Source organism: Myxocyprinus asiaticus, chromosome 42, assembly GCF_019703515.2.
Source record: "Myxocyprinus asiaticus isolate MX2 ecotype Aquarium Trade chromosome 42, UBuf_Myxa_2, whole genome shotgun sequence".
Classification (NCBI taxonomy): domain Eukaryota; kingdom Metazoa; phylum Chordata; class Actinopteri; order Cypriniformes; family Catostomidae; genus Myxocyprinus; species Myxocyprinus asiaticus.
This window is the reverse complement of record NC_059385.1, coordinates 1754388-1777389: the sequence shown is the minus strand read 5'-3', so window position 1 is coordinate 1777389 and position 23002 is coordinate 1754388. Positions and strand designations below refer to the sequence as shown.

Here is a 23002-nt window from a genome sequence, read left to right as displayed (position 1 = left end):
GAGACAATTTATAGAAATTATTTTTACACAAAAATATTGAAAAGGTTTATTAAATTATAATAGTTTAAAACATGTAATAATTTGTATTCTTATAATGGATTTTGATACTTTAATATTAGTCTGGGTAAAACAGTCAAATATTTACATAAAAGACATTTGAAAAGTACCAAAAATAAATGATAAAGCCCAGTTAAAATGTTCTAATATATATACAGTATATATACATACAGTGCATCCGGAAAGTATTCACAGCGCTTCACTTTTTCCACATTTTGTTATGTTACAGCCTTATTCCAAAATGGATTAAATTCATTATTTTCCTCAAAATTCTACAAACAATACCCCATAATGACAACATGAAAGAAGTTTGTTTGAAATCTTTGCAAATGTATTAAAAATAAAAAACGAAAAAAATCACATGTACATAAGTGTTCACAGCCTTTGCTCAATACTTTGTTGAAGCACCTTTGGCACCAATTACAGCCTCAAGTCTTTTTGAGTATGATGCTACAAGCTTGGCACACCTATTTTTGGGCAGTTTCTCCCATTCTTCTTTGCAGGACCTCTCAAGCTCCATCAGGTTGGATGGGGAGCGTCGGTGTACAGCCATTTTCAGATCTCTCCAGAGATGTTCAATCGGGTTCAAGTCTGGGCTCTGGCTGGGCCACTCAAGGACATTCACAGAGTTGTCCCGGAGCCACTCCTTTGTTATCTTGGCTGTGTGCTTAGGGTCGTTGTCCTGTTGGAAGATGAACCTTCACCCCAGTCTGAGGTCCAGAGCACTCTGGAGCAGGTTTTCATCAAGGATGTCTCTGTACATTGCTGCATTCATCTTTCCCTCGATGCTGACTAGTCTCCCAGTTCCTGCCGCTGAAAAACATCCCCACAGCATGATGCTGCCACCACCATGCTTCACTGTAGGGATGGTATTGGCCAGGTGATGAGCGGTGCCTGGTTTCCTCCAGACATGACACTTGCCATTTAGGCCAAAGAGTTCAGTCTTTGTTTCTCATGGTCTGAGAGTCCTTCAGGTGCATTTTGGCAAACTCCAGGCGGGCTGTCATGTGCCTTTTACTGAGGAGTGGCTTCCGTCTGGCCACTCTACCATGCAGGCCTGATTGGTGGAGTGCTGCAGAGATGGTTGTTCTTCTGGAAGGTTCTCCTCTCTCCACAGAGAAATGCTGGAGCTCTGTCAGAGTGACCATCGGGTTCTTGGTCACTTCCCTGACTAAGGCCCTTCTCATTTACAATTATGCATTTGGCAGACGCTTTTATCCAAAGCGACTTACAGTGCACTTATTACAGGGACAATCCCACTGGAGCAACCTGGAGTTAAGTGCCTTGTTCAAGGACACAATGGTGGTGGCTGTGGGAATTGAACCAACAACCTTTTGCTTACCAGTTCAGTGCTTTAGTCCACTATGCCACCACCACTCCCATCTCCCCCGATCGCTCAGTTTGGCCGTGCGGCCAGCTCTAGGAAGAGTCCTGGTGGTTCCAAACTTCTTCCATTTATGGATGATGGAGGCCACTGTGCTCATTGGGACCTTCAATGCTGCAGAAATGTTTCTGTACCCTTCCCCAGATCTGTGCCTCGATACAATCCTGTCTCGGAGGTCTACAGACAATTCCTTGGACTTCATGGCTTGGTTTGTGCTCTGACATGCACTGTTAACTGTGGGACCTTATATAGACAGGTGTGTGCCTTTCCAAATCATGTCCAATCAACTGAATTTACCACAGGTGGACTCCAATCAAGTTGTAGAAACATCTCAAGGATGATCAGTGGAAACAGGATGCACCTGAGCTCAATTTTGAGTGTCATGGCAAAGGCTGTGAATACTTATGTACATGTGATTTTTTCGGTTTTTATTTTTAATAAATTTGCAAAGATTTCAAACAAATTTCTTTCACGTTGTCATTATGGGGTATTGTTTGTAGAATTTTGAGGAAAATAATGAATTTAATCCATTTTGGAATAAGGCTGTAACATAAAAAAATGTGGAAAAAGTGAAGCGCTGTGAATACTTTCCGGATGCACTGTATGTATATATATATATATATATATATATATATATATATATATATATATATATATATATATATATATAAGGGTGGGACTTGATTTTACCCCTCAGTATTTGATTGGATCATGAAATATCAGTCTATGTTTATATTGGTTAATATAAAGAAAATAAATACAGATATGTAAGAAAAATCACAAATGAGATCTCTTTAATGTCTTAATTATTTCTCCTTGACAGCAGTGAGATTAAAGTGAGACTTTCTTCTCAGATGCTTCTCTTGAAAAACACGTGTCTTTTCTCAAGTTTCAGAAGAGATCTCAACAACGTCTCAGATTTGCCAAGATATCAAAGTCAGAGATCTCAATATGAACTCAAATTCTTCCAAGAGCAAATGATGCTATCCACATCCATTTTATTTAAGAAACAAGTCCATGCTAAAAGGAATTAGGGACTTCATCAAGTCTTGTGAGCTCTGAAAGAGCAACCTCTGAGCAATGGCATTGTCCTCTGGGTCGGGTCAATTTTGAGTTCATGTTGTTTTTAATGCATGATTAATATCTCACCTGAGTGCTGCTGTTGGAGTCGCTCTTTGAACAAGCGTGACTGTGTTTATCCGAACTGCTGCTCTGCGACGACTGGAGAGAGAAGCACAAATGCATTAAACGCGTTAAATATATCTGCATGGAATCGTCAGGTTATATCTACAACTTCCTGGTGGTTCCCAGCACATCCGATATGTGTAGGTGGATACAAGCCTAAACATTTACATCCGTGCTGATGGTGGAGTCGTGGCACGATTCGCGGTCCACGCTAGCACCCGACGCACATTTAGCGAGAGCAGCAGCGTGCTGTTCCTTCTCACGCTGTCGTATGATGGCTTCACACCCCAACCACTCGCTCATCGTCTGCTCGTAACATGCTCGAATCTGCTCATCCACCTAAAAAGTGTTTTTAGCATTTAAGTTTTTTGGGTGAACTATCCCTTTAAGAAAGTAAATAGGGTCCAAATATGAACATTAAACTCCATCTGCCAGTTTTTGTCACGTTCAGCTCACCTCTTTCCGTTCTTGAAGTGTCATGGTGAATTGATAGTGTCCTAACAGGAAGGGCCAGACATCTTTACGCAGAGATGGCTCTACACCACCATAATACACCAGACGCAAAAGTTCCTCTTCCTCATAAGACTGCACAGGAGAGGGAATTTACTGCTTAGTTTTAAACATCTGAGGCCATGGAGCATTTCAGCATTTAAAGAAGTAAACATCTGAATAGATATGTATGGAATGTCACATACAGCGCTGTCCTGTAGAAACGTTTTCCACACTTCTGCTGAAAGTCCTCCTTTAGCATCATAAGGAATATCAGGCTCGACGATGGTGAAGTTGACTAGAGCTGACAGGTGTGTGCGGACGGTGGACAGGTGACGGCAGTACGCCAACCCTTAAAGACACACATCAGATCATATTTCAGAATTACGAACAGTTTCCTAAAGCGCGTGTAAGACCGTAAATATCATGTGATACATACAGCCGTAGAAAGCACGAGAAATTATCTGGTGTTTCATGGTCTCGCAGAGTAACTTCAGTGGCGCCCTGAATGAGGAACAAACAAACAAACAGTAAATCTCATGAAAAACTGTCAATAACACATCCAGGTCATTTTGTACCCAAAAGACAATAATTAGAAATCATATTTTGTCTTTAAAGGAATATTCCAGGGTTCAATACAAGTTCAGCTCAGTCGACAGCATTTGTGTCATAATGTTGATTACCACAAAAATGTATTTCGACTCGTCCCTCCTTTTCTTTAAAAAAGCACAAATGTGTGTTCCAGTGAGACACTTACAATGGAAGTCAATGGGGTCAATCTGTAAACATTAAAATACTCACTGTTTCAAAAGTATAAACACAAAACATAAACAACATGTGTGTTAACATGATTTTACTGTGATTAAATCACTTACTAACCACATCTGTGGAAAGTTATAGACAATTGTACAACTTTGTTGCCATGACGATGTAATGCCAACACACCCTAAAACCCTGACTGTAAAATTGATGATTTTAACAACTTTACAGCTCAAATAATCCATGAGTTTTAACAGAAGAATTAATGTAAGAGCTTTAAAAAAATGATAAGCTTCACATTTCTGCCTTTAATCCCTCCAAAAATTGGCCCCATTGACTTCCATTGTAAGTGTCTCACTGGAACACACATTTGTGCTTTTTTTAAGAAAAGGAGGGATGAATCGAAATTCATTGTTGGGACAATCAACATTATGCCACAAATGCTGTTGATTGAGCTTTACTTGCACTGAACCCGGAATATTCCTTTAAGAAAATGAAGCCTATTTCAGTACCAGTAAGATATTTTGCACTTTCTATGTCATTTAATGAAAATTAAGCCCATTTTATTGACCCCAATTCCATTATTGCAATGCAAAATACAGCATTGTCATTCATGTGAAAAAATTATATATTATCATATATATTATTATTATATATACAGTACATTTGTAAAATACAATTGCAAGTTTACGGCACTTTAATAAATATATAAATAAATAAAAACTTTGTGTCCGGACAGGATGATTTTCATAATTGTATTGCAATAAAAATGTAATGGTCCAAATAATAAGCTTAATTTTTTTTTTAAAGGAAAGAAATAAAAATGAAATGAATAAATAAACAAAACAAATATTTAAATAACTATATAAATAAATAAATATAAATAAAAGTTTCATAAATAACTAAATCTTTATATATATATATATATTGCAGTGAAATATGATGTGGACATTTCTAAAATACACTAAATCTTTTGTCGATCATCTGGGCATCAGACTAGCCTTTCATGGTTGCACCCATTAGGAAGTCCACCATCGGATGATCCGTTCTGAGAACAGGAAGAACAAGACGACTTCCTGGGTGTGGGCTGCCACATGTTCACTGTCTGATCGATCAGTTCTGGTGCCACTGAGACGATGAGAGAAAGTCAATTAGTATAAGATATTTATTCAATCGTAAATGCAGCATGAATCAAAACATTTAAGAACTTCAAAGAGTATTGCATTGTCTTATGAAGTGTTTGAATGACCCGTATAAATGTGTAAGGCAACAGAACAAAGAATAACCTACTTATGCATTAAGTCATATTTAACCCTCCTATTGCATACACCTTTTGCATTCCCGGGTCAGTTTTGACCCGGTGTAGTTTTAAGCTTATAAAACATTCATAATGCAATTGTTTTCATCATTGTTATCTTCTTAGCTGATCATACATGTAAAAAGATCTATATTTTTTGACATGTTAACTGAAAAATATAAATGTTATTATGTATGATGTCAGTTTTTTTTATTATTAAAAAGTTGAGAAATTCTTAAACATTTTAAAATATATATTAACTACAGCTAAACCAGTATGATACCTTTGAATATATATTTTTTGTCAAGGTTTTTCTGAAATTTCATTTGAATGCAACATTGCATTCAATTTATAATAATATTTAAAGTGAGAATTTCTAGAAATTCTCCTATTAACTTCCTTATTAATTAATTACTCATTACTGCTGAAAAACAACTCAGTGGTCAAAATCTAAGCAAACAAATAATTTTTTTCAACCAAACAACATCAAAACAACTATACAACACAACGACACAACATCTGTACTTGTATGCAATGTTTTAATACAAAATGTATTGTGTTTATTGCATGAACTGCTGAATATTAATGTGTGATTATGCTGCAAGCTTAAAAGGCGGCAAAGTAAAATGTTGACTTCTCTCCCTTCAACCCTTATTCAGACTATGTGTGCTTGAACTTTTGCTCTTTTCACACCTCCCTTTAAGCAGTGTTTCCTTTGATATAGTTGATTTGTTAAGTTTGTTACATCTGTTTTGTCAGTTCTGTGTGTGCACGCATGAGACTGTGTGTGTGTGTGTGTGTGTGTGTGTGTGTGTGTGTGCATGTTTGTGAACAAGAATCAGTCCCATTTGAGACAAAAAAAAGATTAAATGTAAGTAAAGTACTTTTAAGAAAAATCAAATCATAAATGTGCAAAAATATCTGCATAATATCATGTGTTGATGCCTTGGTCAAAATTGACCCAGGAATGCAACTGAATGGTTATATCTCTAAAATAATTTCTTTTAAAAATACCCCAAAAAAAATTATGTTAAAAAATTATGATTTACTTCTACCGGGTCAAAAATGACCCGGAGGGTTAAAAAAAAAAAGAGTATGCAAAACAGCATGCAATGTGCAATTATTGCAAATACGTTTCAAAGAATAGTATGCCAAGTAAAAATACATGTTTTCAAAATCAGATTTTCTCTTTGAATTAGGTACATTTTTCTTACACTACAGGCAAACATTGTTTTCGTCTTGTCTTAAGCATAAACGGCAATTTTGTTTGATTTTAGAAACAAGTCTAAATACCATTTTGCTTGCCAAGTGAATGTATCTTGTTTTAAGGATGTTTAGATGTTTTCACTGGAAAAATAGACAAAATTGCTAAACTATTAGTCAACAACTCACAATTACACATCAGCAGGCACATACCAAACTCCTGACTGCCTGGATATATTATCCGAAAAACGTAGTCAGTGGCTTCATCTTCGTCTTTGTCTGAGAATGACTCACAGGATCCATGAGGACTTTTTTTACGCAGTTTTGGGAACACTTTTCCCTGCAAAAGAAATAAAGCAGTCTGTGAATACAAATCTCTTTATTCAGCCTGCTGAAGAACAGCTCATTTACAGTTCTCAGCTGACCTTTCCTCGTTGTGACCACAGCGGAGGATCTAACTGTCCATGAGGAAGAAGGCCTGTTTCTAGGCATGTGAGGAACTGCAAGAGATGACCTCCTTTTGGGAACCGGAACGGTGGTCTCTGGATTCCATCTTGGCTGACCAAAACCACCGTACCACCACTGTCCACTATGACACACAGATAGATTTGACATATCTTTATCCATTAATCGAGACGACTTGATCCATTCATTTACAGCCGATTTGAAATACCGTTAAGAAATCAATCAGCCAAAAAACGAAATAAATAAGTCATTACTTGCTGAAAATCCCGCCTTCTGAACACTGATATGTATACCTTGTTGATGGCAGTGCAAATACACGATTTCCTCTAGACGAATAGTCATTGCATAATCCCAATACACACTGTGGAAAATTGAATACAAGGTCAATGTTAGTTTAAAACTATTCCATATACAAAAAGCACAAAGAGGCTCTCAGCACCACAGTGAACGCACCTTTTCTCATAATCAAACTCCCCCATGTTGCCGTTCATCAGCTGGTTTGGAGTCCACTTCAGCGTCATTAGATCGGCCGTCTGATGAAGAGAGAAATATCCTGGGATCGCTTCCATATCATCCGTCTAAAGAGCAGACATGATTTATTGCCATACTTTAATTAAACTGGCATATCACCACAGCTTTGTTTTGCATCTCTGAGTAATAATTCACAGCTGACGTACAGGCTGCACCAGGACATTGTTCTTTCCGAAGAGTAACGTGGCTCTGGAATTCTGATGGAGGGATTCCACATAATCCCGAGCCCAGAGGGACGGTCGGTCGTCCATACTGCCACTCGACTGACGTTTCTGAATCTAAAACAGGAGAAATCTCATCTGTAACATAATAGGAATGTTAACAGCATTTTAACACTCTTTCACACTGTGAAAAATAATCTTCTTAAAGGGATAGTTCACCCAAAAATGAAACTTCACTCATCATGCCATCCAAGATGTGTATGACTTTCTTTCACCTGCAGAACACAAATGAAGATTTTTAGAAGAATACCTCATATAAAGGCAGCATAAAAGTAATCCTTACAACTCCAGTGGTTTAATCCATGTCTTCAGAAGTGATATGATAGGTGTGGGTGAGAAACAGATCAATATTCAAGACATTTTTTTACAATAAATTCTCCTCCCTGCAAAGTAGGTGGTGATGTGCACAAAGAATGCAAATCGTCAAACACAAAAGAAGAAAGTGAAAGTGAAAGTGGAGATTGATAGTAAAAAAGGACTTCATTATTGATCTGTTTCTCACCCACACCTGTCATATTGTTTCAGAAGACATGGATTAAACCACTGGGGTCTTATGGATTACTTTTATGCTGCCTTTATGTGCTTTTCGGAGCTTCAAAGTTCTGGTCACCATTCACTTGCATTGTATGGACCTACAGAGCTGAAATATTCTTCTAAAAATCTTTATTTGTGTTCTGCATGAGAAAGTAAGTCAAACACATCTGGGATGGCATGAGGGTGAGTAAATGATGAGAGAATTTTCATTTTTGGGTGAACTGTCCCTTTAAATCAGTATTTTTTCTCTTGTTTTCCAGAAAATAAAAATCTAAACATCCTTCAAACAAGATGGAAAACAAGACGTGGAAAGTATTTTTCTTTCTTTCTTGGTTTAAGCTCGTTCCAATGATGTTAATGCTTATTAATACTGTATATACAGTATACAGTATATAGGATATATATATATATATAACGGCTAAAAAAGATCCAATGGGGTAAGAAAAATAAACGTAACTTTATTTTTGCAAGATAAAGTACATTTATGTTTTTTTTAAGGAGGTTTAGATATTTATACAAGGCAAAAATACTATATAAAAAATGTATTTTTTGCAGTGAATAGCTCATGAGACTTCATGGAGTTCTTAGATATGTTTCATTTTATGAATTATGCATTAACTTGTCTCAGATCTTAAAAATATAAAAATAGACAGAAATGAGTCAACTGTTGACAGTGAGAGTACAGAGCTACAAAATGATTGTGGATAGCAAAGCTCAGATAATTTGCTCTTGGCAGAATCTGATGAGAAATGTTTAATTTCATATTGAGATCTCTGACTTTTGATTGCAGACTTTGGGTTCTTGGCGAATCGGAGGACAGTTTGAGACATTGTTGAGATCTCTTCTGAAACTCTAGAGGAGACACACGTGTGATTACTGGCACGTGTGTGATTACTGGGGTCTTTTTCTTCAGCAAAGTCTCCATATGTTCTCTGTTTAATCTCATTGCTTTCTAGGAGAAACAACTGATCCGGTAACACTTTACAATACGGTTGCATTAGTAAACATTAATAAATGACATTGCTGGACTAACCATGAACAATACTTTTATAGCACCCAATAACAATGCATTTGTTTTACATTACTAATATTTTGTTTAAATTATACTGTAAGTTGCATGTGATAACTTAGTTGATGCATCATGAACTTACATGAACTGTATTGTATCCATGAAACCGTATTGTTAAGTGCTTAAGTGGCTTCTTCTATTGATTACACTGCGTATGAATCCATGCTTGCGTTCACTCTGGAATGATAAAAAAAAGGACACACGCTGGAGGGTGTCTTACGAGCGCTGGGCGTTTAGTGGGCGAGTCTTGCCGGCAGTGACCGCTGTGAATACGATGTCTTTGCACCAATTCATCAGCCGACGGATCCGTCCAGAAGTGGTTGGCCGTCTTTGCTTTTGTGTACTCCAAAGCACAGGGACCAACTGCAAAAAATACAGCACAGAAAAATATCAACAAAACTGAAGAGTGAATGCTTTGTTTTTTATTATTAATTTTGCCCTCAATTGTACCTCTTAATACCCCATTATATAGAAATATACACATAGAATCATTCATTTTAGCAAAACAAAAATAGCTGGAAAAGATTTGAAAATAACAAAGTATATACCAAGCAAAGATGCAAGAATTGGACCGTCGACTGGGTCCCTCAGCAGAGCTTCTCTTTCATAGAACTTACTGAAATATCAAATGAAAGCACACTAGAAATGCCATGTGTTATATAGTCTGTATACTCCATTTTGAGTGAATATCTTTGTAATCATTCAAATACAATAAACAAATCTTCACCTGCTGTTCTCCACCAAATAAAGGACGATTTTGTCCAGCACCTTCTCTGTGAGCGCTGTGCGGATCCACAGGTGTTTGATGGCCAGCGGTGACAGGTTGGGCAGTCTGGGCTGTTTTCTGACGCTGTCTTGACTCATCTGGCCCTGGTTTTGTCTTGTGTTCAAGCAAATATCCAGCATCAGGTTGAAAAGTAAAGAAAACATACATTGTTACCTTTAAAGCTGAAGTATGTCATTTCTGCGCCACTAACGCCACCAAACGGAATTGCAAAAATAAACATTGTTTTCAAAACAGCTTTCCAAATATGCCCCTCGCCTGTAGTTGTTCAAACAGTCAGATAGTCCCGCCCCCAACTCACGCCATTGGTTGAGTACAGTTGTTGGGGCGGGTATAACACAGGAATTCTGATAGCACCACAGAGACACAGTGTTTACAGATTTCGGGAAATTTAACCTGTGAATGGCTTACTTATAGTTGTTTCTGCATATTAAACTGGGACAGAAGAAAGTATTTAACACTGAAAATATTACATCAACTTTAAAGACAACATGAAATCAAAATGGACTTTATTTACTTTCTTAATACATGTTCCTAGTCTTATTGTGCATCATTCATTAGTGCATGTTATTCCGAATAATTTTTGTTTTTGTTCATCTTTCATCTAAATGTAATAACTTGCTACGCCTCTAAAACGACTTTCCATCATCAAGGCCTCTTATTTTTAAATCATCTGTCATATAGAGACACTTTACGACATCCAAACAATTACTGATGGATAAAATAATGCACCGCCCAACATTTTCGCCCTGTGAACATCCTGGTCCACTAAAAATATATCCGATTTTGGAAATAAAACGGGTTGCGAATGTGGGTTCGTGTTGGCAGAAATGTGAGAATTGACCAAAAACATCACATACAAAACAGTGGAGAATGTTTTCTCACTTGGTCTCGATGATTTGTTCCAGTTCCTGGACCTTTCTGCTCAGCTCTTCAGCCAGAGGTAACATCTTCCCCACCTTCATGAACAGAGCTGCCAGCTTGTTACTGCGCAGGAATCCAGCGGCTCGCCGTTTCAGCCCGTGAAGCACACACGCTTCAACCACACCTGCAGAAACAGAGCGACTTTACACACCACTGCATGCACCAACATACACCAAAATCCAGATAAGTCAAATGGAATACCATCGCATTTCATACAGTATTCATTTTGACAAGACTCCCGGTGGCCATTTGGCTACTGAAATACACTACTAGTCATAAGTTTGGACGCACTACTCATTCTTTTTTTGTTTTGTTTTTTCTCCCCTTTTCCCCCCAATTTGGAATGCCCAATTCCCAATGCGCTCTAAGTCCTCGTGGTGGCGTAGTGACTCACCTCAATCCGGGTGGCGGAGGATGAATCTCAGTTGCCTCCGCGTCTGAGACCGTCAATCCGTGTATCTTATCACGTGGCTTGTTGAGTGCGTTACCGCGGAGATATAGCGCTTGTGGAGGCTTCACGCTATTCTCCGCGGCATCCACGCACAACTCACCACACACCCCACTGAGAGTGAGAACCACATTATAGTGACCACGAGGAGGTTACTCCATGTGACTCTATCCTCCCTAGCAACCGGGCCAATTTGGTTGCTTAGGAGACCTGGCTGGAGTCACTCAGCACGCCCTGGATTCGAACTCGCGACTCCAGGGGTGGTAGTCAACATCAATACTCGCTGAGATACCCAGGACCCCCTAAATCTTTCATCATTGACAGTATTCATCCATATTTTTATTCTTACTTCAATGCATATTTTGTTATTTTGATTAATTGAAGCGAGAGCATGCAAGGAAAAATGCGATTTTATGGGCATGTCTCCCGTCAGCACATACAACGTGTCTCCAACTTCATACCTTATGATTAATAATAATAATAAAAACATCTCATCTGGTGAAATATATATACACAAAATCCTTAATCTGGTAAATACAGCTCTGGAAAAAATGAAGAGAGCACTGCAAAATTATCAGTTTTTCTGGATTGTCATTCTGCAAATAAATGCTCTTGGAATTTGGGAGAAATGTTGTCAGTACTTTATAGAATAAAATAAAAATGTTCATTTTACTCAAACACATACCTATAAATAGTAAATCCAGAGAAACTGATAATTTTGCAGTGCTGTATATAGGCTATAAAAAGCTTAATTAGGTAAATACTTAAATATAGAGCATTATAACAGAGCCAAGTCTCTGTCAATTCAAAATAAGTGTCCCCGGTGAATTTTGGGTTTGTTTATAGTAAAAAGTCCCGTGTTATGCACCAATTCATAATGTTTTTTCTGGTTATTATTGGGATTTTGAATGCACAATAATATGTTTTTTACATTTTATAAATTTAATTTTAAAAATTATCAGCCGATTAATCGGTTCACTGCCTTTTCCACCACCTTAGTCATTGTTATCGGCAAAATCCACTAATGGTTGACCTCTAATATAGACACAATTTATATTTGTCAACAGAACTAGTTTCAAGCATTTAAGCATGAAGGCTGATTTATATTTCTGCATCAAACCTATGCCGTAGCCTGTACATGGTTTGTATTTATAGTTCTGCATTGGTGTGTCTTCAAGTACACTGCTAAAGTGCTAATCAGTTTTTAAATAAATATGCATTTCATCAATTAACAAAAGCAATTTGTGCATTCAAAATCATTGCATTCAATTATTGCGGCATTAAAACAAGTTTAAAGTATGTAAACATGTTGAGATTTACTGCATCTTATTTATTATATATGTTGTCGGTCATGCAGCGAGACAATAAATCATGCACATATACTGTATGCTTGCTCTTGATTCCCTTTGAAAATAATAAAATAATAAATCAATATTTTGGCATACTTTTATGCTCCATGCAGAATAAAATCATCAAAGTAATGAATAACTACTCGCATGACCAACAAAATATGAGTGTCATTTTAAAGCTTACAAGCTGAAATTTACAATGCATATAGGCAGTATAACCAACTCTAAAATGTTTTTTACTTTGCGGACAAATTAAACGTGTTCCACTTTCATAACTTATTAAACAGCCAATGTACAGCTGTACAGCTTATATACGGTCAAAACATTTTGCAGATCGGTAATTCTCTTCAAGGTAAAAACAAGCATATTGTTTCACTCAAAGACCAAACATATACAGAGTACAAGCCATGATAGCACAGAGTTTCTTCAATTTTTCATTTTTCTCCCAATTTGGAATGCCCAATTCCCAATGCGCTCTAAGTCCTCGTGGTCGCGTAGTGATTCGCCTCAATCCGGGTGGCGGAGGATGAATCCCAGTTGCCTCCGCGTCGGAGACCGTCAATCCGCGCATCTTATCACGTGGCTTGTTGAGCGCGTTGCCACAGAGACATAGCGCGTGTGGAGGCTTCACGCCATCCACCGCGGCATCCACGCTCAACTCACCACTCGCCCTACCGAGAACGGACCACTAATCGTGACCACGAGGAGATTACCCCATGTGACTCTACCCTCCCTAGCAACCGGGCCAATTTGGTTGCTTAGGAGACCTGGCTGGAGTCACTCAGCACACCCTGGTATTCAACCTAGCGAACTCCAGGGGTGGAAGCCAGCGTCTTTTACCACTGAGCTACCCAGGCCCCCCTTTGTCGCATTTCTTTATCTAAAAACAGCAGAAGCTCCTGATTAAAACGAGCCCAAATAAAATGTCATATGATGCATGTATCTTAAAATAATCTTGGAGAAAATGCAACGCTACCTCAGATAGCTTTCTGAATCATTCTGGTGGAGGCTGGTCACAAAGCGGACTGGACACAGTTGTCGTGGTCTGGGTAGATGCAACACATAGTTACATTTTTGGAGAGGTGTGCACCAGGCTACTACGGAGATGTACAAATCAGCCTAAAGCCTTTAGGTTGAAAGTTTTTTTAAGATCATGCAAAACATACATTTAGTCAAGTGTGTCCAAACCTTTGACCAGTAGTATATATCCTTATGAAACTTGTTTAGTTGAAAGACTCATATTTACAGTATGTTCATCTGCACGATTACAGAACAGAGTGAATCATGTGCTGTTTCTGTCGTGAACAGATTGTTAGGTGGAGGAGGCTCCGCAGCTCGCTGTGGCAAACGGATATGATGTGTGTTATCAGTCAGACTAGTGAGCACCTCTCAGTTATCTAGAGTAATTAGGTGTTTTTTTCACCAACCCACTCACCATATCAACAGAGCAGCTCACAAATGAAACTTCCCACTAAAGTTTGAGATAATACTGAAAGAAAGTTCCCATAGACTTACATTGAAGGACAGCACTTGAATCGTACCTATAGACTAAAGGGAGGACCCTACTGACTTGAGCCAGTAAGCAACCACATAGCAATGTGCTTAAAAACCACTCAAGCCACTTTAGCACCCTACAACACCCAAGTTTATTTTTAAAGCATCTTTCCAAAAGCTCATGGTCATCTTACCACAGAACGAAAATATGTGGCTGCTGTCTTCATGCACAAACTTGCGGGTCACGGCCTCTTCCATGATCTGCTTCACCTGAAAGACCAACAAAGATCAAATCAACCACCATTTCACCTGCACTGAGGACCCTACTGGAGTCGTCTTAACTTACGACCACTGTGAGTCATGAGTAAAGCGATGCAGAGACGCGTGTGAACCTGCAGTCGTAATGAGTCATATAGGATTGTGCTGAACGTGTGATGATGATTGGATACAGTGTGCAGATGGACATATGTGTGTGAGAGCTGAAATGTGCTGAAACGTGACTCTGAGCAGAGACGTTTTAGCTTGTAAAGTTGACGCCTCCCACACCTGATGTGTCAGAAATATGATTAAATTAAGGTTCAATACAAACTAATCTCTATCGGCAGCATTTGTGGCATGCTGTTGTTAACAAAAGACAATCATTTTGACTCATTCCACTGTTTAATTATTTTATGGAGCAAAGATTTGGAAAATATTCATCCTTTGTCCTTTCGCTGTACATTTGACACAAAAACATTCCACACTACCATGTTTTTTGTTTTGTTTTTGTTTTTACAAACACCATGGTAATATCATGGTATCTAGGATACCTAGGAGTACCATGTAAATACCATGGTAGCCATTCAGTACCATGGTATAAATCAGAGTACAATGATAGCACCATCTGACAGCATCATTGCACCATGGTACCACCACAGCACTTTTTGAAAGAGAGGGCTCAGATGGTCTTTTTAAGGAGCCTATTTATGCTAAAGAAATATATGGGTGATTCTCATGATACCTGTCCAGTAAATATCCTGGGGCCGGATTCACGAAACTTTCTTAAGAAGAAATTTCTTCATAAATACCCTTTTTCTTGATTTTTTTCCCCTTTCCTCCCCAATTTGGAATGCCCAATTCCCAATGCGCTCTAAGTCCTCGTGGTGTCGTAGTGACTTGCCTCAATCCGCCTCCGCGTCTGAAACCGTCAATCCGCACATCTTATCACGTGACTTGTTGAGTGCATTACCATGGAGACATAGTGCGTGTGGAGGCTTCACGCTATTCTCCGCAGCATCCACGCACAACTCACCACGCGCCCCACCGAGAACGAGAAACACATTATAGCGACCACAAGGAGGTTACCCCATGTGAATCTACCCTCCCTAGCAACCGGGCCAATTTGGTTGCTTAGGAGACCTGGCTGGAGTCACTCAGCACGCCCTGGATTCAAACTCGAGACTCCAGGGGTGTTAGTCAGCGTCTTTACTCACTGAGCTACCCAGGCCTCCTACCAATTTTCTTCTTAATTTCTAACATAAGAAAAAGTTAAGAATATTTTGTATTCCCGACAAAACTTCTTAAGAAAGTTTTTATATTTTTCCTTAAGATTGTTCTTAAGAAAAAAACTTAAGAAGCATTCAAATTCTTGATTTTTTCTTCTTCTTAAAAATCTTCGTAAATAGCATCTTAAAGTAAGGATAACCTCACAGTTGTCTTAAATCCTAAAAGTTAAGATGTTTAATGAATTTACTGGGTTTTTCATGTTGAGTCTGAATTCGTAATGGGCTGTTTATGTAGAATACTAAAGTTTTTGTTTCTTTTCTTCCATGTCAAATTACAAGTTATCAAATGGTCATTAAACTAACACATCTCACGCACTTTACATTCTAAAAAATGATGCGAGGTGCTTGCTACTTAAAAAAAAAAAAAAAAGGGTTAAAAGATAAATTTATCATTACGATTTACCAGTGATGAAGTATTGAATTTGTTGTTGGCTATTAGACAAGGAAAGCCCATGATCAGGCTGATCAGACAATGCCAAAGCCTGTATTGTTATTCTTTAGAAATAACTTAAGATGTTCTTACAAATATATTTGAGAACTTCTTATGAATTTTTCAAGAACTGCACTTAGTAACGTTCTTACGAACTTCTTATAATTTATCCTAAAAACTTTCATGAATCCGGCCCCTGGTCCTATTTTACTCCAAAATCAAAATAAACAAAACATAAATGACATTTTGCCTATTGAAAATGAAGTCAATTTTTAGGGCCATTAAGATTGTTTACATTGTGACATTATTTTCATGACAGTTATGCACATTTTACCCCCCCAATTTCCATAACAACAATACAGAAAAAATAATTTAAATTGTAAAGTATTTAAGTTTTTCCATTTTTGCTGACTTTAATTAAGAAAATAATTGTACAACAGCATCTTTTTATTGTTATACAGTAAAAACATGACTGTGACTGTGTATAACGAGAAGAATCATTGAAAACAGTGGGGAGGGTGAAAGTCTGGACGCGTTCGAAAATATGTAAAATGTGTCCTGAAAATAATGTCACAATGCAAATTATATTAATGGTCCTAAATGTACAGAATTAGGCACTTAAGATGTTTCACAAAAGCATTTGTCTTAAGATGGTTATTTATATCTTCAGCTTTAGTGTGTCAATAGGAAATATAAATGTTAGACTCCCAAACATTACTTTTGCAAATAGAAGAGATTAGAATAGAAGAACAGGGAGCCCTGCAACAGATGTCATTGCCCCCACAGAGCCCCCCACTGAACATCGTGTCAGTCTGAGATTATATAAAGAGACAGAAGCAATTGAGACAGCCGAAATAGATAGAAGAACAGGGAGCCCTGCAACAGATGTCATGGCCCCCACAGAGCCCCCCACTAAACATCATGTCAGTCTGAGATTATATAAAGAGACAGAAGTAATTGAGACAGCCGGAATAGATAGAAGAACAGGGAGCCCTGCAACAGATGTCATGGCCCCCACAGAACCCCCCACTGAACATCGTGTCAGTCTGAGATTATATAAAGAGACAGAAGCAATTGAGACAGCCGAAATAGATAGAAGAACAGGGAGCCCTGCAACAGATGTCATGGCCCCCACAGAACCCCCCACTAAACATCATGTCAGTCTGAGATTATATAAAGAGACAGAAGTAATTGAGACAGCCAAAATAGATAGAAGAACTGTGGAGAATTCTCCAAGAAGCTTGAACATCCTATCTGCCAACAACCAAGAAAAACTGTGTCCAGGTGTATCTAGGAGAATTGGGGTTGTTTTAAAGGCAAAGGTGGTCACACTAAATATTGATTTAGCTTTTTTATGTTTACTGGACTTTGTATGACATTAAGTGATAAATGAAAACTATTTATGTCATTATTTTTGAAGACATCCTCACTATGCAACATTTTTCACATTACTACAGTACTATATAAGCTTAATTTTCTTATGAAAAACATAACTTCATATTTGATTGGATTTGGGGTTAAAAAGCACATAAATGCAGCATAAAATTAATCCATAAACTCCAGTGGTTTAATCCATGTCTTCTGAAGTGATATTTACATTTACATTTATGCATTTGGCAGACGCTTTTATCCAAAGCGACTTACAGTGCACTTATTACAGGGACAATCCCCCTGCAGCAACCTGGAGTTAAGTGCCTTGCTCAAGGACACAATGGTGGTGGCTGTGGGGATTGAACCAGCAACCTTCTGATTACCAGTTCAGTGCTTTAGCCCACTACGCCACCACCACTCCAGAATGAGTGATATGATAGGTGTGGGTGAGAAACATATCAATATTTAAGTCCTTTTTGACTATAGACCTCCACCTTTGACCAGCCCCAACCAGTAGGTGGCGATATGCATGAAAAATGTGAATCACCAAAAAACAAAAGGAGAGGCATGTGAAAGTGAAAGTGGAGATTTACAGAAAAACCGCCAACAGACACCAACACTTCCAACATTCTAAAGTTGTCTGTTGTGAAACAAAACTGTTGTGTTCACACTGATCTAACAAACACCAACAAACTTGCGTCTTTGCGTGTCGTTGTTCACCTCTGAAGACGATTGACATGGAAGAGGATGCGAATGATGCACGATTTAATACAACATATAAATATCATGTGCAATTGATGAAACATGTTCAGCATGTAGAGACATTAGGCTATAACCTATTAAACACAACTACATTTTAAAAACGCTTTGTGTTTGCTGGGAACTTATTCTGAGAGATTCAGTCATCCACACAAACTGCTGAACATAACACTAATATAAAATTAGGTTTTCTTTGAAAAGGAATGGAATTCTTTAACAAGTTTGCAACAAAAATGTGATTATTCGTGAGTTGACAGGGATGCTTACCTCGTTGCTATGGCAACGGCTCGTGATGAAGTCTGATTATGTCAGAGTTTGTTGGAAAATCATACCGCATGGCTCAAACATTCCAAGACCTTACAAACGCCGATTAAACATGTTGAACTGGTGGAAACAGATGCCAATGAGCGGCAACAAACGCTAACAGGGTTTGACAAAACACACTGAGCTGACAAAACCCAACAAGTGTTGGATGTTGGTGCTTGTTGGACCAGTGTGAGCTGCCCTTAAAAGGACTTATATATTGATCTGTTTCTCACCCACACCTTTCATATCACTTCTGAACACATGGATTAAACCACTGGAGTCGTATGGATTACTTTTATGCTGCCTTTATGTGCTTTTTGGAGCTTCAACGTCCCGGTCACCATTCACTTGCATTATATGGACCTACAGAGATGAGATATTCTTCTAAAAATCTTCAAATGTGTTCTGCAGAAAAAAGAAAGTCATGCATATCTGGGATGGCATGAGGGTGAGTAAATGATGAGAGAATTTTCATTTTTGGGTGAACTGTCCCTTTAATATGGATGTAATTCTCTAATATTAAGTGCTGTGCTTAGTACTTTAAGAAAGGCTGTCTTTGCTTAATTAAAGTCATTACATATTGTGTGCCAAACAGGTTCTTTATGGACATGCACCGTGGTGCCATGGTATTTCTTTGAAGTGCCTAAGTGTACCATATGTAAATACCATTGTACTTGAATATGGTAACCATCTGATACCATCACCATACCACGGAACAGCAACATCCAAACAAACACAACTAAAAGATGAACACATCGGATGTGTTATATCCAACAATATGGATATAATTGACAAACATAAATGACTGTAATAGAAATGTTGCCCAGTCTGCCTTTGGATGATCAAAGACATGTTTGGTGCATTGTGGTGCTTTGGCACTAAAGAACACATTTAACAACTGCAACCCTCTATTTCCCGATGATTATCATCTAAATCTGTGCTTGACAACCTCAGTGAATCATCAATAGAGATGGCACAATGAATGCTGCTGATGCTGATGATCATCACCCACCTCCTTCTTCACGGTGCGCAGGAGTCTCTGACGCGTCTCTGATTCTGTAAACAAATACGCATATTCTGTATTACGCATATAACTCTATTATTTCTATTCTCTAACAACAACTAAAGAAGCCGTATAACTCACCTCCCATGGCTGATGTGTGCTGTCGAGGGTTCACTGTTGTTTTTCGGTGTGAATGTGCGCAATGTGAGTCAGTGCTGCGCATCGAGGGTGTGGCGAACACACATCCAAAACAACCTCATTAATAATCAATATCTCACTGATCGCGTTAATTGATCACCCTCAGTCAGACCTCTATACAGGAGGTGATGCTGTGGTTTGTAATGTGTTCTAATATCTGCTTCATTAGAATGATGTTTATGAGGGGGTGTCGGTACATCCTACTGTGATTGGTCGAGTGAGAGCCAATCATGAAGCAGAGAGACGGGTTGGCCACGCCCCCTTTCCATGAGCTAGACTGAGACGCATGCTTACAACACATGTGTGAGGAAGAACAAGTGCCGTATATGAGTGCTTGCATATTGAATGTGTTCCAGGTGGCTTTTGAAACAACAATGTGGCCAATAGTTGACTCAAGCTACTGCATGTCAGTCATGTGGGAGGTCCAGCACCATGGACAGCGACTGTGTATTGTAATAGTATCTATGGAGGGCCAAATTACTCAAAATTAATCCTTAAAGGAATATTCCGTGTTCAATACATGTTAAGCTCAATCGACAGCATTTGTGGCATAATGTTGATTACCACAAAAATTAATTTCAACCCATCCCTCCTTTTCTTTAAAAACGCACAAATGTGTGTTCCAGTGAGACACTTACAATGGAAGTCAATGGGGTCAATCTGTAAACGTTAAAATACTCACTGTTTCAAAAGTTTAGACACAAGACGTAAACAATATGTGTGTTAACATGCTAAAATGACTGTAAAAATGATGATATGAATAAATTTACAGCTACAATAATACACAAGTTTTAACAGAAGAATTAATGTAAGTGCTTTTATAAAATAATAAGCATCACATTTCTGCTTTTAAACACTTCAGAAATTGGCCCCATTGACTTCCATTGTAAGTGCCTCACTGGAAACTCGATTTTTGTTTTTGTTTTTGTTTTTAAAGTTAAGGAGGAACGAGTCTAAATTAATTTTTGTGGTAATCAACATTATGCCACAAATGTTGTCGATTGAGCTTAACTTGAGTTGAACCCAGAATATTCTTTAAAAATAGTTTAAAAAACTATAAAATCATTAAATTAATCATGAAATCACTAAATAAATCAATACATATTTCCATGTCCCTATTTCATTTTAGCACTTGTTTGCATCCATTTTTATTTTAGCATTATATCTGGGTTGACTCCAGCCAGGTCTCCTAAGCAACCAAATTGGCCCGGTTGCTAGGGAGGGTAGAGTCACATGGGGTAACCTCCTCGTGGTCGCTATAATGTGGTTCTCGCTCTCAGTGGGGCGTGTGGTGAGTTGTGTGTGGATCCTGCGGAGAATAGCGTGAAGCCTCCACATGCGCTACGTCTCCACGGTAACATGCTCAACAAGCCATGTGATAAGATGCGCGGATTGACGGTCTCAGACGCGGAGGCAACTGAGATTCGTCCTCCGCCACCCGGATTGAGGCGAGTCACTACACCACCACGAGGACTTAGAGTGCATTGGGAATTGGGCCTTCCAAATTTGCGAGAAAAGGGGAGAAAAATCCCCTTGTTACAGCTATCAACACTTCATTCAAAAACTATTTCTTAATTTAATAGTTTCTAATGATTTCAGTTTATTTATTTTATGTAATTCTGAGTAATTTGGCCCTTGATTAATTTTCATCCTCTTAGTGGTTAGTAATTTCAGAACCTTTTGTCAAAACGTTTATCTGCCAAATTGTTCAATAAAACAATGATCATGCTTTTTCTCCCTATACAAAAGATATAGAGCCCTGTACAAAACTGAAGAAGCATTACCAGCAATAACCACTACGAAGCAAAATCTAAAGTTTGGTGTCATTACCTTTCATAAAAGAAACATGGCATATGCTACTTTTACAAAATAAACTAAATTGCACTTTGTAAAAAAAGGTCTTTGAAAGATGTCAGAGAAATGCGAATGCTGATGTAATATGCAAATTTGATATAAAATTATTAAAAATTAAATGTTTTATGCATTCTGTTGGCTATTATTTTAAAAATTGAAGGTCGAAATCATTCACAAATACTCTCATTTTGTTTAAATCTACAACATTGGTTTCAAAATACCACAATTAATACAATTAGTGTTACTGTGGTAAAATCTTTGTAAGGGAACATTCACAGCCCCTTATTTACTGTATCTGAATAATCTTTACAGCTATCATACACAAAAGTCACTCGTTTTTTTAACTGAACTTCATTTATAGTCATGAGTCTGTATATTTAATCCACCCAGTTTACAGTAAAAAGAAATATCCAATATTAAAATTGAGCACAAATCAGAATTTGTAATATTCACTCCATAACTCACTATCATTTATTTATTTAGTCATCATAATCAATGATTCACTGTCATATTTGAATTACTCAGTCAGCCTCTGAGGACTTTTATTTTGACACGCAGCAGAGCAATAGACTGGGGACTTTTATTTTGACACGCAGCAGAGCAATAGACTGGGGACTTTTATTTTGACAAGCAGCAGAGCAATAGACTGGGGACTTTTATTTTGACAAGCAGCAGAGAAATAGACTGGGGACTTTTATTTTGACACGCAGCAGAGCAATAGACTGGGGACTTTTATTTTGACACGCAGCAGAGCAATAGACTGGGGACTTTTATTTTGACACGCAGCAGAGAAATGACTGGGGACTTTTATTTTGACACGCAGTAGAGCAATAGACTGGGGACTTTTATTTTGACAAGCAGCAGAGCAATAGACTGGGGACTTTTATTTTGACAAGCAGCAGAGAAATGACTGGGGACTTTTATTTTGACACGCAGCAGAGCAATAGACTGGGGACTTTTATTTTGACAGGCAGCAGAGAAATAGACTGGGGACTTTTATTTTGACACGCAGCAGAGAAATAGACTGGGGACTTTTATTTTGACACGCAGCAGAGAAATAGACTGGGGACTTTTATTTTGACACGCAGCAGAGAAATAGACTGGGGACTTTTATTTTGACACGCAGCAGAGAAATAGACTGGGGACTTTTATTTTGACAAGCAGCAGAGAAATAGACTGGGGACTTTTATTTTGACACGCAGCAGAGAAATAGACTGGGGACTTTTATTTTGACACAGCAGAGCAATAGACTGGGGACTTTTATTTTGACACGCAGCAGAGCAATAGACTGTGGACTTTTATTTTGACACAGCAGAGCAATAGACTGGGGACTTTTATTTTGAC

General features: G+C 38.1%; 1 protein-coding gene across 5 annotated transcripts in view; it reads right to left on the bottom strand.

Annotated features, from left to right (window-relative positions):
* The window catches only part of LOC127433060 (small G protein signaling modulator 1-like), a 32851-nt gene extending 12912 nt beyond the window's left edge, over positions 1–19939 (bottom strand). For 3 of the 5 annotated variants that reach the window (XM_051684693.1, XM_051684694.1, XM_051684696.1), the window contains exons 1-18: positions 19748–19939; positions 19616–19659; positions 14388–14463; positions 10864–11026; positions 9922–10074; positions 9743–9810; positions 9415–9557; positions 7517–7648; positions 7293–7417; positions 7133–7200; positions 6800–6963; positions 6588–6714; positions 4876–5002; positions 3555–3619; positions 3322–3467; positions 3083–3211; positions 2795–2965; positions 2591–2662 (exon numbers count right to left, since the gene is read on the bottom strand). In XM_051684693.1, coding sequence (XP_051540653.1) covers positions 2591–2662; positions 2795–2965; positions 3083–3211; positions 3322–3467; positions 3555–3619; positions 4876–5002; positions 6588–6714; positions 6800–6963; positions 7133–7200; positions 7293–7417; positions 7517–7648; positions 9415–9557; positions 9743–9810; positions 9922–10074; positions 10864–11026; positions 14388–14463; positions 19616–19659; positions 19748–19829 — 2055 coding nt within the window. In that variant the 5' untranslated portion in view covers positions 19830–19939. Of the gene's footprint in view, positions 1–2590; positions 2663–2794; positions 2966–3082; positions 3212–3321; positions 3468–3554; positions 3620–4875; positions 5003–6587; positions 6715–6799; positions 6964–7132; positions 7201–7292; positions 7418–7516; positions 7649–9397; positions 9558–9742; positions 9811–9921; positions 10075–10863; positions 11027–13675; positions 13713–14387; positions 14464–19615; positions 19660–19747 lie in introns of those variants that run through there. The other 2 variants (XM_051684695.1, XM_051684697.1) reach the window with 2 other exon arrangements.
* Positions 19940–23002: the final 3063 nt, after the last annotated feature.